At 41.3% G+C, this 18,791-nt stretch overlaps 1 protein-coding gene across 4 annotated transcripts in view; it reads right to left on the bottom strand.

Moving 5' to 3' along the window:
- Positions 1 to 18,791, bottom strand: part of nrxn1a (neurexin 1a) — a 135,758-nt gene that overhangs the window by 104,956 nt on the left and 12,011 nt on the right. For 2 of the 4 annotated variants that reach the window (XM_030773338.1, XM_030773337.1), the window contains exon 4: positions 12,898 to 12,909. The exons of the other annotated variants lie outside the window; for them this stretch is intronic. In XM_030773338.1, coding sequence (XP_030629198.1) covers positions 12,898 to 12,909 — 12 coding nt within the window. The remainder of the gene's footprint in view (positions 1 to 12,897; positions 12,910 to 18,791) is intronic. 4 annotated transcript variants of the gene reach the window in all.

Genomic DNA, 18,791 nt, shown 5'->3' with positions numbered 1-18,791 from the left:
AAATTCTCGGAGCTCCGAGTGTAATGCTGACATATGACGGAGCCAAAGCGTTTGGACCAGCTCCACCATCGTACACAGGACATTGTGCGGATGATGACACTCGACAAAGGGAACAGATGCACTGACAATTCTAGAGGAAATAATCTGAACAAATAGCAAGCAGGCGATCAGAGCCGTGTCCCCTTCCCATTCAACATAATTACCAGAGGGAGAGCAAAAATACAACATTATAGTTATTGGTGGTAACTGTGTCTTTGGACTAGTGACATAAATCTATATGAGAGCAAAAAGAAATCATCTTTGGCCTAACATAGGGTTTTTTTTGTGTGTGGTTCCAAATTGAAATATTGAGCTTTACTTTGTCATTTTCAAGCTGTATCTTTATAAAAAAATAAAAATGCGAATTTTCAGCTTGCTGTATTGATCGTAAGACAAGCTTCAAATGCATATCTAATATCCAGCTTTACTGAGCCACTCTCAGATTTTTAAAAACAAGTGCACTCAGCTTTAGCAAGTGACTTTTCCTGTTTTTATCTTTTTCTTCAATCACTCATATTCAAAGCCACTTATCCTAATTAGGGCCACGGGGGGGGGGCGCTGTTGCTGGAGCCTATCCCAGCGCTCACAGGGCAAAAGATGGGGAAACACCCTGGACAGGTCACCAGTCCATCGCAGGGCAGACACAGACAAAGGAATCAGACCTTCTTGCTGTGAGGCGACAGGGCGATCCACTGCACCGCCATGCCACCCTTGTCTTCTAGTCACAGGTAGTTTATTGAAACTTTATTGCAGCTGAGTGGTGGAAGGTGTAAAATCTTCATTAACTGGCCCTTAACAGTTGTGTGTTGATTAGCCTTGATAAATAGGGGTATAAATTCAAAACAGGTGGAGAATCACACAATTTCCAATTGCCCTTCAAATTCCTTTTTAAAAGTCATTGGTACGATACATGATTCTTAAACCCACAATACACTGATAATAGAAGTTTTGTTTGTTTGTTTGTTTGTTTCTATAACATTGTTTATTGACCCCATTTTTAGTTTACATTCAGAGTAAGTATGTAGAGTAAAACTTTTTAGAGCTGGATTTCAGTAAAGGTTTCATGCTTGTGGAGAGGGCAATTAACAGTCATTTTTCCAACGTGATTTCTAAAGTTAATTTTTTTTTTCCATGGAAGAGATGCGTTGGTCTCCTCTACATCTCTACAAGACAGCTAATTAATCATCACCCTGACAGCGGTGTCATAAAACAGACCGCACCTTCTCGAATTACCGGAAAGAGTCATCCAACTAAATTAATGTGTAAGGTGATACTTCCTATGTCCAAGCCTGAAGATCTACAGTTCCTACAATAAGAGAACCAGACGATGATGTCACCGCTGTCTCTGCCCATCCTCGGCGCTGTCCAATGGGACGTGAGAGATATGACTGAGCTCATAACTGTGTTCATTCTGGTGGTGTCCATATTAGTAACACATTAGAAAGCTTTATGGAGCATTTCTGTCAGCAAATACAAATTCGCAAACATGCCACTCATATCTCATATTACTCCTAAACGGTGGCAGAGTGAATGAGGAGTGATGTGAGTTTCTTGTTGAGGTGGCTCCCTTTTTTCTGCTTTTCTTTAGAAAAAAAAAAAAGCTTAAAAAAAAACAGTTTCCAGAAGGCTTAATTTTAACGACAAGCCATAAAAGTAGGAAATTAAAGCTAATTACCAGGTTGACGAGCTGGCATTGGAAATAGGTCCCCAAGAGTTTTCCACAGTAAACCGGACCTGCCATGAATTTATTGAGGGCAATTGCCATTAACATAACACTATCCTACTGCTGACCAGGTTAAATTAGCTCAGCACAGAGCATGGCTTGGCTGACACTATTAAATGTTATTAAAAGCATGCAATAATGACTGGCCAAAAAAAAAAAAAAAAAAAAAATCAAAGCACTTAAGCTATACTTCCGAGGCATACCATCATTCCAAACTATAATCTCAGTGCTAAACCAAATAACGCCACCTGTTTTTTTCCATCTGCATCACATCATTTGTGCAAAACAGGTATATTTAAGCATATGAAATTGAAGACTGTCGCGAAAATCTCCTCTTCTCCTTTAGAACGTGCTTATCACTCCGCTGGAACAGGAATAAAGTGAAAGGCCGGTTTGCTGGCGCCAAATACGTGGCTACCAACATCCACTTCCATTTCACGCCAATCTGTTGGATCATGTGTGCTTTCCTCAGGCCCTCTTTAGCAAGGGGGTGTTCTTCCAAATCCTTGCACCCAAATCTGGCCAAAGGGCTACCCACAGTCCCTGCCTGCCCCCCCTCCCCTCCCTCCTCACCTCTGAGAGGCCACAGTCCTTGGGGTAGAGCAGCAGTAGCGGCAGGAGCAGCCACGGGGGACATTAATAACAAGGCAATGCTAGCTGTTACGCCTCCTTGTCGCCTCGGCAACAAATTAATTCCACTTATTTATCTCTCTCGCCAAGGTCGGCAAGGCTGGAACAACTGTTTATGAAGCGAAAAGGACAAGGAATTATGGGTGATGTGCCGAAGATGACAGCACCGTTTGTTTTCGCGGGCGCTTGGCAAGTGAGATAAACCTTATAATGATCAATTTGATAACAAAAACTCGGCAGTTTCCGTCCACCGCAGAGGCACCCCCCCCCCCCCCCCCCCCCCCCCCAAATCTGTTGTTATCCCCCTTTTCTTTTTTTTTTTTAAGCCAAGAACATTGACTGCGTAGAACAAGGCACTACTCAGAGGTAACCCCAAAATGATAAAGAGGTAGCCATTTTAAAACCATTTATCATTATTGTTGTCATTTTCCTTTAAGGTATTCTTGTCAGGCTCTTCTTTTCCCGGCAACAAAAAAAAAAAAAAGAAAAAAAAAAAAACAGGCTTGTGGAAGAATCCATTTCCCTAACTACTGCACTATGTACTGACACCCTGCTGCCTAGACCAGGGAGCGTATGAAAAATAATCAAAACAGTCTCCATGCATCATAGCACACAGAGTCTGTGATTCACCTCCAGGGAGAGAAGGACGGTAAGGTCTACAAACAAAATCTTGGTGACTCAGGAGTTTTCTATTTCTTTTCTAAGAGAAAGAGAGAGAGAGAAACACAAGCAGGAGGCCCACATAAAATCCTACGTACATAAGAAGACTATCTCTCCAAAAGCACGACTTTATGAGGCATACGAGATGCAGGCAGTTTGACCTTGGTTGAGCTGGAACTGATGGCTCTTGTCTACATGGCTTAACCAAATGCTCTACCTGAGGTATATATAGCCACTGACATTTTCCACAGATTTGTATTCTGGAACGATATATATATATATATATTTTTTTCTGAGCCAGTGAAAGACAGAGGGAGAAGCAGAGGAAGAGAGGCTGTAACATTCCAGAGTGAATTATTTACTAAGCTTCCAAAGAGAAGCGTATCTGTATATCAGTGGGTCCCTTCCCCCGGCGATCCTGCTGGCAAGACCAGGGCACAAAATGGCAGGAATGGTTGAAACGATAGACCTGCAACACGTCTCAACCCCCTGCTCTTCACGGAGCAGCTATCAGCAATCATTCTCTGCATTGATTTTTTTTTCTCTCTCTCTCTCTCTCCTCTCTCGTTGAGGCAAGCCGTGCCCTCCATTATTAATGTGGACGACAGGACCTATCAGACAAGCCCTGCCTACTGCTCAGCTACCACTTACAAAGGGCTATCTGAGCTTCCAGCTGTCCCTCGGTACAGCAAAGCCAGCGGAGGCAGTTGGCAAGACAACAGCACCAAAAGCCTTGGATTACATTCCTCAAAGCAAAAGAAAGAAAGAAAGAAAGAAAGAAAGGAAGAAAAAATGAGGATGTCAAAGACTTCCTCCATCTATTCCTGCATCTTTTCCCAACTGCAAGTCGAGGTGGTTTAATGATGGCAACGTTGGACATTGAAACATTGTGTACATGTATAAGAGGGCACCCACACACACACACACACACACACACACACACACACACACACAGTTTGGATGCATGGAGTGTTTTGGCTGCAGGCTGTGTCTGGTTGTAGTGTTCTTTCCCTTAGGCTGAGCGGTTCTCCAAGTCCCTAATGGCCCAGAACGCCACCGCCCCTGCGCTCCATCCCTGTAGCTCCCGCAGCGATGGTGGCAGTGAGAAATGACTGCAATATCCTTACTAGCCACAGAGGAGGTCTGTCAGCAGTCTGAAAAAAGCAGTACCTTAACAGATTCTCCTCTTCTTTCCTCTCCTCTATCTGCTTACTCTTCATCAAACCCTCCTCCTCCTCTCTCTCTCTCTCTCTCTCTCTCTCCCTCTCTCCTGCTCTCTCTCTTTCTCCCCACTTTCAATTTAGTTAAAGCAGCTGTCAAACTGAAGCTGTTTGGCGAGACAGATTAAGCCTTGTGCTTCAATGAAATATTCGACACGGATAAAGGGGAGGTGTATTTGACCACCTATTTACACCATGAGGGGGAGAAAAAAGAAATCGATTCAGACTGTCAACGGGAGACGCTGACATTCCTGTGAATGTGTGGCAGAGCAAATTTACAATCCCACAGAATCAGCAAAGAAACTTCTCCAACCATCTCAAAGGGCACAGGTTCGGCTACACACCCATTCACATTTGCTGCCGTTTGCTATCTATCTATCTATCTATCTATCTATCTATCTATCTATCTATCTATCTATCTATCTATCTATCTATCTATCAATCGATTTATTTATTTATTTATTTATTTACTTATTATCGGCAATACAACTCACAATGCTAGATAATGAACGACATTGAGGCAAACATCTGAGAGTTGAACGGTTTGACGAGTGTTGCATTTTTGACAGATGTTTGTGGTCCCTTGTTTTGCGGCGGCCGCGGGGACTGCCAGTCCATCAGCACTGAAGCTCGTCTTCTCAGGTGTATACGACTAAAACCACGGTTCCAGAAAGGGGAATATCACTTTCAGGGCAGAGAACACAGCGTGGACTCTGTCGGGGCGGCGTTTGTCACGTTAGCCGAGACGACGGTCCCGTTTTGGCGTCGACCGAGGAGCTGTTCTCTGAGCCCGAAGCCCCGTTTCCCTCTTGTTCTCGGGTCTTTTTTATTCCCTTCTCACAAAGAGATGAGAGGTTTCTAGCTCTCTTTGACACGTCATATTGTGAATGCCAGATCTCTCTCTCTCTCTATCTCTCCCCCTTGTTTTCTCTCACTCTCCACCTCTCTCTCTCTCTCTCTCTCTCTCTCTCTCACACACACACACACACACACACACACTACTGTATGCACAAACAAAAACCGACGCAGAAAAAAAAAGGCGTTTCCATTTTCAAGCTTAGGCTTTGAGATTCTGTAATTGCTTTTAACAAACCACTTTCATCAATCAAATATTCTTCTTCTGATTATTGAAAATTGCTCAAAATTCAATACAGCTTCATATTTCCATATTTCCAATTTGACAAGTAGTACCTGTGGTAGGAATGTGAAATTTATTTTCTTGGCAGTTCTCCACGGGAGCGAAGCACTGCTCACACTTATCATGAGAAAGGCAGGCAAGAGAATTCATTTCCACTAGACTCTGAAAGCCAACATCTCATCTCTCCACTTCATTAACATAACACCCAGGCATTCAAGCCAATGGGCCAATATGGATTATTGGAAATCTTGTGAAGGAAAACAGCCTCACCTTCACAATTTTTGCCCCTTCATTTTTTAAGGTAGTAATAGGAGATAGAGACTACATGCATTCAATGAGGAACTTGATTAAAAACCAATTATAGAAACCAGATAGAGAGAGAAAAAAAATAAAAAACAGTACTGTCAGTTAACGCATATGAATCTTCTCAACAATCACGTTTTGAATAAATTAGTAACAGACATGACTAAACGCAAGTGCTGCAGATCAAATGCCTCTTTGTTAGAAAACAGGCGGGTGAATGAGGAGAGAATATGGAGACATACTGGCTTTGACTCCATTGAGTTTGTATGATTGTATGTGTTGTACTATAGAGTATATGGGAGGTAATAAAGAAATCCAATAATGCTTTTCATTTGCACGTAACTGCCTATTTATCTCAGCTTATTACCACATACTGAATCACAATAAGGGCCTAACCAAGCATTTTGTTCCGCCATTGCTAAGCAACCTTTCACTGAATGATGAAAGTGCTTGAGTCCTCTCTCTATTGGCAAAGGGGATGTGGGGTGGGGTGTGTGTGTGTGTGTGTGTGGGGGGGGGGGGGGGGTGGTAGTGTGGGGAGGGAGTTGGGGGCACGTCAGATATCTTGTAAAATCCTCCTGGTTTCCACGACAACTCCTCTCTGCAAAAGACAAAATCTTTTGTCTTGGACTCAATGATAAATCGGGCGAATGCATCACGACTGAAATGAAAACGTGTCTACAAACGAGGTTGTGTGAAGCGAGTACGCACGTACACAGCCTGTTTCAAACCCACACCTTCTTTTGTGTGTCTCCACCTACACTTCCATGACCGCTCTCACTGAAAATAACACACAAACAAAAAAGCCTAATTAGAGACAGCTTCCAGAATGTACTACGAGGTAGAGGGAAAGCATTGATCAAAATAAAAGAGAGAAAATGAACCCATCTACAGGCTGGAAAAAAAAAGAGGAGGTAGCGCATCTCCAGCGAACAGACTGTTATGCATATATACACACATTTATGCGGTACCGTTTTAGACAGAGTGAAGTCCCTCAGCTCTTCCTCACTGTGATGACCAGGGTGAGTGTTCTGTCACAAAGTCTCAGAGGAACAAAGAATTGGCATCTGGCATTTTGAAAGTTCAAGATGACTAACGACAAAGAGAGAACAGAAAAGAGAGAGAGTGAAAGAGAGAGAGAGAGAGAGAGAGAGAGAGAGAGAGAGAGCGAGCAGTGGTGGAGGTGACAGTGAGGGTGTTTGCTGTCTCTACAACAGTTCATCATCATCAATATTAGAACCTACTCTATTAGCTAAAGGTGCAAAAACAGGTAATGTTTCTCTTGCTCTGTTTCTTTTTTGTTTTGTTTTTTTTGTCCCTTGGCTGAGAGAACACACAACTCACACTGCTCCAACAATCATTTAAAACAAGAAAAAAAGATAACACACACACACACACACACACACACACAGGTCCATTTTCACCTAAGAGACCAAAAACCACATTATGAGCTAATAATGAAGTACCGTCTATGGGGTACAAAGAGACAAAAAAACACTATGGTAGGGAAAAAAAATATGAATTCTGCTTATTTTTTCAGGGAAATTTGCCAGTTTCTTAATCCCAGGACCTCATTAAATACACAACACTGTTTCCATTTAAAGCCAAGATTCAGGCTGCTGGTTTATTGTGTGTGTGTGTGTGTGTGTGTGTGTGTTTGCTATTCCTTTATATTTGCATCCGTCTTTGCAGTGATTTATGGTCTAATGATCTGTGGCCTAGTTTCTCTGGAACAGAATGGGCACAAATTATCCCCATCTAAAGAGTCACATCACCGGCCGACTTTGATTTACCGCATGCATACACGTACACCCACAAGTACACACACACACACTTCTCTCTCTCTCTGTCTCCCTCTCTCTCTCTCCCTCTCTCTCTCTCTGTGCTAGACAAACGATCAAGCTCAAAGACTCAGCAGTAGGGAATCCATCCAGGGCGCGGACGCGCGCGCGCGTGTGTGTGTGTGTAAAGAAGTATTAGCCATTCATTTAGGCCCTGGAAGACTGAAGTCCAGGAAGTCTGTCCGAGGTTAACCAACAATCAAACGTGACTGACTGGCTGAAAACAAACAACTTGAAGCATGAGTAATAAGAGGCAGAGGTATTTGTTCCAATCATTAGTCAAACCCCCCCCCCTGTTATTGACTTGAATTCAAAGCGGTCCTAAGGTAAATATCCATGAGAACTCATGATTCATATGTCCTGCGCTCAGGGCTGTGTCACTGCTAAGTGCTGACTGCTAACTCTGTAAATCTCTATGTAGCTGAAGTGCTTGGAAAAAAAAACTGAGATTTGTGAATGACCTCTCGAAGAAAAGCTGAACTTATTTCCAAAGAAGGTTCGTCTCTGGAGATCTTTGACTTGTTACAGTCATTCACACGATGTGAACCAGGAATTGGAAAACAACCAGGACTTTTAGCCAAAAAAACAGTGAATCACTGAGCTGATGATCATGCACTGAATGCAACTTTAGACCTATATATGATACATTCATTCTAACAACTAAATAACTATGCTCTGGTGATAAACCATCTGACTGAATGCACTACTCAGAGTAGTCTCCTCTTGCCTAATGTATTGACCACTTGACCCTGTCACTAGCTTTTGGCTGGAATTGATACTAGTGGGTCCAGGCAGATAGCTTTCCATACTCCCGACACCTTATTTTGTAATGTCAATGGCTTGGTGTACTCCAGAACCCATCATAAACACGACTCTATCCTGTAGGCTTTCTATCCTTCACCTGAAATTTCATATAGACTGCCCCCCTCCCCCAAAAAAAACCCCAACCAAATAAACAACAACAACAACAAAAAAGATTCTGCTCCGAATCCGTAAAGCCAGAGAATTGTATATAAATATTTCTGATTCCATTTCTTCATTTTTTTTTGGAGATTAATCTCTGCATTAAACTATGGAAGAGGCCATGCATTTTCCCAAACAGGCGTGTGAGTGTTAATAAGCAGCTCAAATGGTTGGACATTTCAGAAGAAACAACTTAATTGGCATGGTGGTATTTTAATGACATGAGGTTTCGGTTTTAATAAGGGGTTAAGAGCAAGCAACCCATGTCCAGAAATCAATTACAACAGAATATACATTAGACGTTTACACTCATTTAAAGCTCACTGGAAGGTCGTGAATTTAAATAGGAGCGCATTTTTTTTAAAGAGTTGACATATGGAGAGCTATCCATTAAGCTATCAGGGAATTAATTAGCAATCCACTTATTTAATCAAAATGGAAATATAGGACAGATTGAAACATGCTTTTTTTCAGAGGCATGTCACAAGATGCATATCACAACTTTATTACATATCTAAGACCTATGTCATTTATTATGCTATACCATTAAAGTCCATTACTGAACCATATCATCAGGCAGTGAAAAATTGTACAGAAATGTCCATGCTCATGAATGTCTTTAATAAGAGCCAGAAAATGATGTGATTATTTGTATATTTTTGAGCATATGCTAGATGACTGGCACCGCTAAAAGAGAAGGTTCTGGAAACAGCCGAGTGAGACAGTGCTACATTGAAAAAAAAAAATCAAGCTCTGTCTTTGCAACAGTTTATGCCAACGCGATGATTGGTTTCGAAGGACCACGGGAGGTTTTGAAAATGACATGGTTGGTCGCTGCCCAAAAAAGGAAAAAGCAAAATGACTGGCACTGAGATAACTGCTCCAAAAAAGTTTCCAAGTTCCAGCTTTACCAGATCATTCCGAATTCCAACAGGAGGTGTTTTTGGATTGGAAATTCGATTGGGCCTCGGATGCCTTTCCTTTTTGGAGTTGTAACGTGCTCCAAATCCTCTCTGGCAGTGACTACCTCAAAACAGCATTTTGAAAATCTGCTCATCAGCGGTCAATTTGGAGTTTCGATAAGCTACACATGCAGAGTCTCTGCATTAGAACAGTTGTTCGAGTTGGGAACGGTTTCTGATCTACAGCGTGCTGATAATATCTTCTTTAATGAGTCTGTCCCTCAATCCAATACATCTCATTGGGATTATGTCCTTTAATATTATGTAGTGACACACATGATACAAACCAAAAAACGGTACAATGATGGATCTGTGTACACAGACCTCTGAACTCATTAGCACTCACTTCCTAATGATCTGACTGACAAAGCAGGTCGTACAGACAAAATCAATGTGCTGAAATACCTGCATTAAAAAAACTCCTACCAAAACAACGATCAGTCAATCTCTCTACTTAGTTCTCTTGGCATGGACCATCTGCTCATGAAAGAAGAGCAAAAACACTTATGTGTCTGCCGGTGTACTGATTCACAGACAACTTAATTTTGCTGTAAGAAATAGTGCAAGTTCGAGGCCATTACTGTTTTTAATATGTGGCTGTAAAGTGTGCGTGTGTGGTATTGCTCGCGCTGCATCCCTGCCTTTTCCCATCTCCGATAAGTGCCCTGGGTGTGCGGCGCTTGAAGCAGACAGCCCACAAAGTCAAGTTGAATGCAAGGCAGTACACAAAAGAACCAATATCTTTGGGTCTCATTACTCTCTCTCTCTGTCTCTCTCTCTGTTTCTGTCTCTCTCTCTCAAACACACACACACTCACACACACACACGCACACGCACACGCACACGCACACGCACACACACAAAATGCCATGGTCTAGAACTGCTACACCAGAAAAATATAAGTGTAAAGTAAGAGGAGAAGCTTACATAAGACAAAATTTTCTGAGGGGAAAACAATCTTTGATATAAATATCAAACTAGTCATTTCAGAAAATGAGATGGCTTAAATCAGACGCAAAGAGTCCGGCTAACCAATAAAACTTTGACTTCAATGAGCAAAAGCACGTAGATGCTCGTTCGCCTGTTCTAAATGTCCTCGTCTGCAGTCTGTTGCAGACAGACTAATTAAGAGGATGGCAACAGGTGTGACAGTGAATATGTTCACACAAATCAAATCTCTCTGATCAGTGACAGCCCATTGCCTGGCTAACAATGCTGGGAAAATAACTGGTGCTGCATGAATTCGAACCAAAAAAAAAAAAAAAAAGAAAAGTCTTAGCCCAGCCACAACTCACTGGTCCCCGTAATCAATGTCCCCAGCGAGACCTGAAAAAGTTAGAGATTAAAAAAAAAAAAAGAAAAGAAAAGAAAGAAACAAGAAAACGACTGCCAAAAAACCCCATCAACGCAACACTCAAAAAGAAACTGTGCATGGAGGGAATGGCCTTTGTGAGTAAGTAGGCTAAAAACACTACTCTGTGACGGCTGACAGTGATTGCTGTGTCTTTGAACCATATAATGTTATACAATTTTTTGGGCCATTACACTGATCTGTGGTCAGTCTACAGTCATTAATCTCCCATTAGCGCTTTAACCGAGACAACCAATTTTTTTTTTTTTTTTCACCTGTCTATAATGCAAAAGACCATAATGATGTGACGGTGTGACAAGCCTGGATAATTTTCACTTGATTCTGAATTTTTTTTCCTGGAATTGGGGTACATCTCATTCTCTGATCTGTAAAGACAAGACAATAAGCACGCTGCCTTGACCTTTAGCTTACTGACTAATGTATTCCAGAGGTAAATTTTAAAGGATGTATTTTTGTACTACTACTACTATTATTATTATTATTATTTTTATTATTATTATTATTATTACTATTAAATCTCAATGTTCTTCCTCATGTTTCCATTTTGGTCGTTCTCCTAACCAGGTCAAATCGGTGTTTAACTTTTGTAGCATTTTTGCTAAGACTGTTCATTCTAGCATTAGAGGGCCTCTCAAATCCCACCAATCTTAAATGCTAGTATGAAAAATTAGCAATACTGACTGGTTAGCCAATCAGATTTATGTATGTAAATAAATGTATGCAAATGAGCTGTACCCAGTGAATGATGGGACATCTACCAGACTTGTTGACACTACTGAATATTCAAAGATTTCTTAGTCTTGAAATATAGATAGTTAGATACATTATTATTACATTAATGGTTTGCTCTCCAAATTCTTACAGAAAAAATCATTTATTTGTTATTAGTCTAGATTTAATCAATCTAGCTAACATACTTCATGTATGTGCCTTCAAACTCAAACTTCAAACTTTCTCAGTATTATTTTTGCACTTCAGAATTTCAAAACATAACAGACTCTGTACAACACAACCTTACAAACACATTTTTATACACCTATCATAGAAAGATAGAAAGCTGTTATTATTGTTGTTGATGGGGTAATGAACGTTTGTCAAAGACATGCGCCATATGAATCAATATAAATACAAGCAAACAAACATACAAATTACAAAGAAGAAATGAAAAAAACAAAAACAAAAACAAAAACAGTGCTTTGGGATTGCTTAAGGATTAAAGTAAACTCTGTAAGGACACAGACTTGCGTCTATGGAAGCGTCTCTGGCGTGTAAGACACGACGAGAGAAAGGGTTGCTGCTTGTAAAACTGACCTCCTCTGTTCTCTTTTAGTCAATCAATACTCGAGTCCAACACAAACACACTCTGAGGCGGCCCAGTTGGTATTTCAAAGTGCTTAAAAAAAAATAAAAAATTCTCAGCTCAGTGTCTCAGCTGACTCATAATACTGAAATTAGATTCAGATTTAAAAAAAAAAAACACCACTTTTCAGAGTGGCAACACCATTTGTTGGGTCTAAAGGTACATTACTTAGTACATTTCTTTCTAATCCTTTCCTTTGAACAGTGCGAATCAGCTCTGCTCTGCGGTGTGGGTGGGTGGGTGGGTGAGTTGGTGGAGTTCAGCAGCTATGCTAGTGGTGGTGGGATGTAGGGTGTGGTGGTGGTGGGGGGGGGTTCACAACTGACCTCATAAATGTCAAACGTAAAGAATCATGACTCTGCCGAGTCTACTCTTAAACAATTACTCAGGTCCCTTTGGGACAGGAAGCTTACGATTGATGATTCCCGGGGCAGCAGGGAGAGATATGCCAGCGATGACCACTAAAGATTTGGCATGTCGGAAAGAATGGAGAAATGGTAAAGTTCACCCTTCCATCCCCCCCGACTCCCCTCCGGAGTGTTCCCTCCCTCCCTAACGCAAAGGCTAATGACACATTCATCACGCTCTACCTCACAAGGTACTAAAAAAACATTTCGTTGTATTTTAAGATGCCCAAATGTTTATTTACTTTAGAAAATTTAACATTTGAATAAAGAAAAACTGACTCTTTTTTTTTCCTTCTTTTTCTTCCGTTACCCACCGCATCGAAATACCTGTCGATCCATTAGCGGCAGATGGCATGTTTATCTCTCTCAGAGTCAATCCCTGTGAGGACATCTAACCCTTTGAGATCTCTGAAAGTAAACATGTCTGAATGTATATGACTCATGAGATCTGAGTCAGACAATCTACGGTCTTTTTGTCTCCTCTGAGCCCACTGACCGTGAAGAGGAAAACGCTTAGCGGTCTTTTTTCTCATGCATATTTACAGAATTCCAACACGCGCGCACCCCGTCAACACTCATCAATTCAGACGAGGTTATATTAGAAAAAGTCATTTTGATGGTGCGCGTTTTCAGAACTTGCATTGTGTTTCTTCTAGGCATATGTGAGTTTAATCATCCGAAAGGTCACAGTTCTGTTTGAGTGCCATTATAGAAATTACAACACGGATACCCTTTTGCACATGCGAAATTGTATCTAACTGTCAAAAAGCCTAATGTATCGCAATATCAAACCTACCAGTGCATTACAAAACAATGAATACAGGAGGGGGGAAAGTCATTCAAAAGCAGCTTGGTTGATAATAAATTTAAATAACTTTAGTTATACGTGTAGGTAAGTGATACAGCCAGTTGTGATATACTGCATGCTTTAGTCTGGAGGGATAAATGTAGCTGCAGATCAAGCCAGTTCAACTTTACTCCTGCCTAAAATGAAACAGATATACAGCCAGAGGCACTGTGAGGTCTTGGGATCTTTTCCTTCACCTCCCCTAGGGTCGTGCCCCGGTCCTGTTGCCTGCAGTACAGTTTTTCCATCAGCTCTGTGACTCTCCCTCTATTGAGTGAACTGCCATTGATTCATCTTCTGATCTCCATCCACTTTTTCCTGGGGAGACGCTGTGTGTGTGTTTCATATTGATCTGTCTTTTCAATGATTTTTTTTCTTTCATTTTTTCCCCCCTTTTCTGTTCTTTTCTTTTTTTTTTAAATTTTCGAAGCTTGTCTTGTCTTTTCAATTTAGATGTTTAACATGGACCTGTAAAACACAAACAGTGTTCACCATTCTTTTGTCACTGAATAGTTATTGTTGGCTTGAGGGAAGTGAATGAATACTCTGGATTTATCTGACAGATGAGGGAAACAAAATGTATTTGCCGCCAGCAAAGAAGAGGCTTAAGAATTTCAATGGCTATTGAGAAGCAGTGATGGAGTTCGACCAATTAAATAATCACAGGTGCGATAACAGTAAATTGCCTCCTGCTAGCCTTCAACTCAACACCTTGCTCTGCCAGCAAATGAACAAGCCGGATTTTAGCCAAGGACAAAGCCTGCCTGCCAATGAAGGTAATGCCATTCTGGCGGATGGATTCTAGCGCTCAGTCCAAGCGTGTTAAGGTCTGGAATCTAATCCAAATCTAGCAAAGGGAAAAACACACATAATATAAGTGACCTCCAAAAAAAAAAAAATGACAGCGGTAAATTCGGCAACTGACGTAAGCTACAGTTTTTCCTTTTTTTTTTTTTTAATACAGAAAGTTCTGAACTTTTCTAAATTTCCTGTGTTATGCATCCATTTCCATTAATTGGTTAAACATGAGATTCTAAAGCTGAACGGGACAGAACAGTGGTTCTGGATCTGCTCCAGCAGTAGGGGGGGGGGGGATTTCTCTCTCTCTCTCTCTCTCTTTCATTGAGATTAAAGAGTCTTTTCTGCTCTGGTGCCTTTCTCTCAGTCTGCTCTGAGAGTGCAAGTAGTGGCAGAACGAAAGTGTCTCTGCACTTCAGTGACCTCAGTGTGCCCCAGTCTGCATCAATTACAACAGTCACAGCAACCAACACATATGCCACACCTGCTGGGACAAGCAAATGTCAAATTAGTTTGACGCCTATGGTCTCCATGTGAATTCACTACCATCCCACAAATGTACAGCTATAGCATGCAAACACCAAAGCCAAACCTGTTACAGCTAAGCGGTTTACCTCTCACAACGGCTCCATCAAGTACAATGCAGTACAAAACAATGTTACTCAATACAAACGTCATTTAACCTCCGTTAATCCATATCCATTTCTCCAGCCTTTCCTGGAAAGACGGCAAAAAAAATCTATAGCAGTCTTTCATCGTTCCCCCAAAGTGTAAGAGAAAAAAGCTATTTTAAACAGTGAGAAGTGTAGGGATAAAGATCCGACAGAGGTCTATACGGGATACGTTCCACTAAGAGTGCGTAAAGCACATAGCGTCCTTGTTTTGATGTCGTCCAGGCGCGGTTTGGTGTCGTGAAGCTGGCCGAGCTGAAGTCATTTCCCACACTCTAACAAACATAAACATGAGTGCCAGCCCCAGTGTTGGAGGTAGTAAAATATTTCCTCATCCTTTTATGCTCAATCTGTAGAAACAGGCCTTTGGATTTCAAATGTTCAATTCAAATTAATTTAAATGTGGTCTATAATACGTTTAGGATTAGTCTGGTGTAATGACATTTGAGATCAAAGCGTCCCAGTGCGGCTGATCTGACCGATCAAGAAATCATTCTATCCACTCAAATGAAAACCCCATTCCAAAACCCAATGAATGACATCTGCTGATTACTTTTTAATTTGATTATGGGATTTTAATGAGAAAAAACCATTTCATTAGCAGCGATCGACCGTACATAAAGGGCGAGGGTGAGCATATTTAAGTCCTTCAGTAGTCAGACGTTTGCAAGGCCTTCAGTCCAGACACGATTCTGTCTGTCTGCCCCTGTAACGGGGTTACGAGCAGCATTAAACCCCCTTGAATGACAACTATTCTGCATTCCATGGTTCCAGAACAAACGCCAGTAAACACTGACTGCCAGCATAGAAACTAGAACTCAATTTTTTTTTTTTGTAACAGTTTTAATCATTGCAAACTGCATCTCCTCTCCTCTTCTGTCATGGTATATCTTTGATCCATCGTCAGATGTGTTTTTTTAATTTCCCATGTGGTAGAGAGAATCATTCGCTGGTCTATCGCACAAGACAAGTGAAACTCAACTTACTGTCACATTGTCTGTACTGCTCTACTGAGGAATGCTTCTTAAAAGCCCTTAAGAAACAGCTAATCACTGAACAAGCTGACTTCTTGACTACCTAAAGCAATGGTCCACCGAAAGTCTTCAGCATACTTACAAAAACAATGTGTTTTCAGCCGCATGTCAGTTTTTTTCTATATTTAAAAAAAATTTTTTTTTTTTACAGGTTCTGGTTTATGCAATCCCTGCTCATCTGTACAGCAATGAAACTTACTGTCCATTTGATTTGACTCTTTCTTTATCATTTGAGCCCTGGGATGATATTGTTCTGCAATGATTGCTTTGCTGTAATCTTTGTGACGTACTTATGTCGCATGCTTTTCCTACTGGGCAAACTATGACATCAGGTCTTATAAGGGCGGGATCCATACGTCAATTAAAAATGCCATGTACTTGTTTCCATATAGGAACTTAGCATCCAGCTTTTGAAATGTTCCCACAAATCAAGCTTGACGTTTTCCACTTCACGTTTCACTGGAACCTTGTGTCTGCTCTGTGACAGAGCGTGTATGAATGGATGTAGTGTTTTTGAAGAATCGCTGTAGACTCATTGTTGCAGTCATTTAAAACGCAGTTCCGCCTGTGTAATTACATTAACGAGGCATCCGAGGTGCACTGGTGAACGTAATGGGATTTTAAACATGTATTGATCAACACGTCGCACAAGGCTTTTCTTCTCTCTCCTGTTCACATTCAGGGTCATTTGTGACAGTGACACCGGCAAATGAGGACAAGTGACGTGAGTAAATTACTCGAACCGAGAATCAGGTCGGCGAGTATAGGAATTTGGGTTCACGAAATTCTAATGAGCCGAGGCGGCGCGGTACATGAGTCTGATGCCTTAAGAAAGGCTTGCCGGAGCGTGATATCACAGATGAGGAAACATCTGAAAGTCGAGACAAACGCGGGAAGACGAGACATCAGAAAACGCAAGACGAACGCGACAGAACGGGCCGAATTTAAGAGCCCGTGATGGTTCTACACTTCGCCGCTCCTTGTTTTGACAAGTATAAACGGGGACGATCCTAAGGATTTTGTTCTAAATAACAGGGAGAAAAAAAAAATCTTCAGCCTTCTTTCTTTCTTTTTTTTTTTTTTTTCCCCCCCGCAATGTCAATTAGGCTTAAAGTATTCCAATTTGGAGACAGCACAGTTCCACCTGTGAACCTTACACGTACAGAGCCTGGGGCATCTTTTCAGCTTTACAAGCAGTTCCTTTGCAATGACAGCAATTAGACCTACAGGTTCTCTAAGTGGCACTCGCATTTCTGCACATCTTCTATCCTCCCCACAGCAGCTCTGCGTCAAAAAACAAAAAAAACAACAACAACAAAAAAAACCCCCACTACGCAATACATATGCAGCTGCGCAGAGCAGACAAACACAAATCTCACAGGCTCGCTTCAGCACTCGACAGTGTGGGCGCGTTTTAATGAGACTTGATGCATGTCTTCTGCCTTCTGCTCACCTAACGTTGCTTAAAACATAAGGTTTATTCATTCTTGGTTAAAGGGCAAATGTATGCGCTCAGAATTTCTACTGAAAGGTAACCGTCTCTTAAATTCATGAGCTTGCTCTTCGTGCTTGGACTGAGACCGGTCTGACCCCAGAGATCCATATTAACGCGTGCCTTGGAGTTTCCAGAACCGTAAAGCATGTCACCACATCATGTCTCCCAAAGGACTCCGATCTCGGAGTCCTATACGAAAACTGTGTTCATTTTTATTCATTGTCTTATCTCATGTTTCTTTTCATTTTACCGAAGTGTAGCGCTTTACTGTGTCTTCCATCGAAATGGCTGAAGTGGTATTAATTTCAATCTGTGATCACTGATTGTATTTTTTTTTAATGGCCTTCTGAACTCTGCAGTCTGACAAAAAACACAGTTGCAAGCCAACGCTCGTAATGACGAAATCCAAAAGATTTAAGTGAGCAATTTCCAATTTTCCCTGTAAGAAATATATCTCACATGTAAATATGCATTTTCTAAAACCAGAAAAAAGCAAATCTAAAAATAAAGAAACAAAAAAGAGATTACACACACATTAAAATTAGTGCTGCTTTCTCTTCTTGCACTACTGCTAAAAGCCTCTCTCTTTCCACAAGACTGCAATGGTTGCCTTAGAGTCGCACTCAATGATGTGTCAGCATAGCTTAGCACTACAGAGAGTCTCAAACTGCAAGCTAATGGTTCCCATAGCAATATGCCAAAGAGGTTTAAAAACTAGACAGCCACGGGAACTGGCTAAACTTTCTCTTTTCTTTTGTCTTGAGGGCCGGATTCTTACTGACAAAATGGCTGACTTTGCACAGAACTCCCGCTAACAGGTTGTTTTGCGCCTTCTCTCTGAAGGACATTGATGGTATCTCATGAAATTTTTTTGGAAGTCGAGAACGACCGAAGCTATTAAATTCATTTTGACGAGGTGACAATAGCCACGTACCAACTTCAGGCTCTGGGGAAGTGGTTGACTCACTCTGAGAAAGATCGCCCAGATTAGCTGTGTTTTTTTATTTTTTATTTTTTCGGAGCAATTCATCATCCTATCTATCGCCACTGTCATCTCGTTGCTGCGGGCCGTTGTAGTCTGTGTATAGAGTCGCAATTAGACTGGCTAAGAAATGATTTAACATGATATGGGCCGTTATTCAGGGGAAAAATTGAAGAATTTAATTACAGCACCTGCGTCACTGCCTATCTGATCCCGGAGATATTTATTACTACAGAAAATATGAATGGTCGCTGCAATTTGCTTTCCCAGTTTTTCTGGACAAAGGCCTCTTATGTGCGTCGCATTGCCACTGTTTAGTCTGTATTGAGATTAATTTGTCATCCAT

Source organism: Chanos chanos, chromosome 5 (genome assembly GCF_902362185.1).
Source record: "Chanos chanos chromosome 5, fChaCha1.1, whole genome shotgun sequence".
NCBI classification, from domain to species: Eukaryota; Metazoa; Chordata; class Actinopteri; order Gonorynchiformes; family Chanidae; genus Chanos; species Chanos chanos.
The sequence above is the reverse complement of the archived record's forward strand: the minus strand, read 5'-3'. Positions and strand labels throughout refer to the sequence as shown.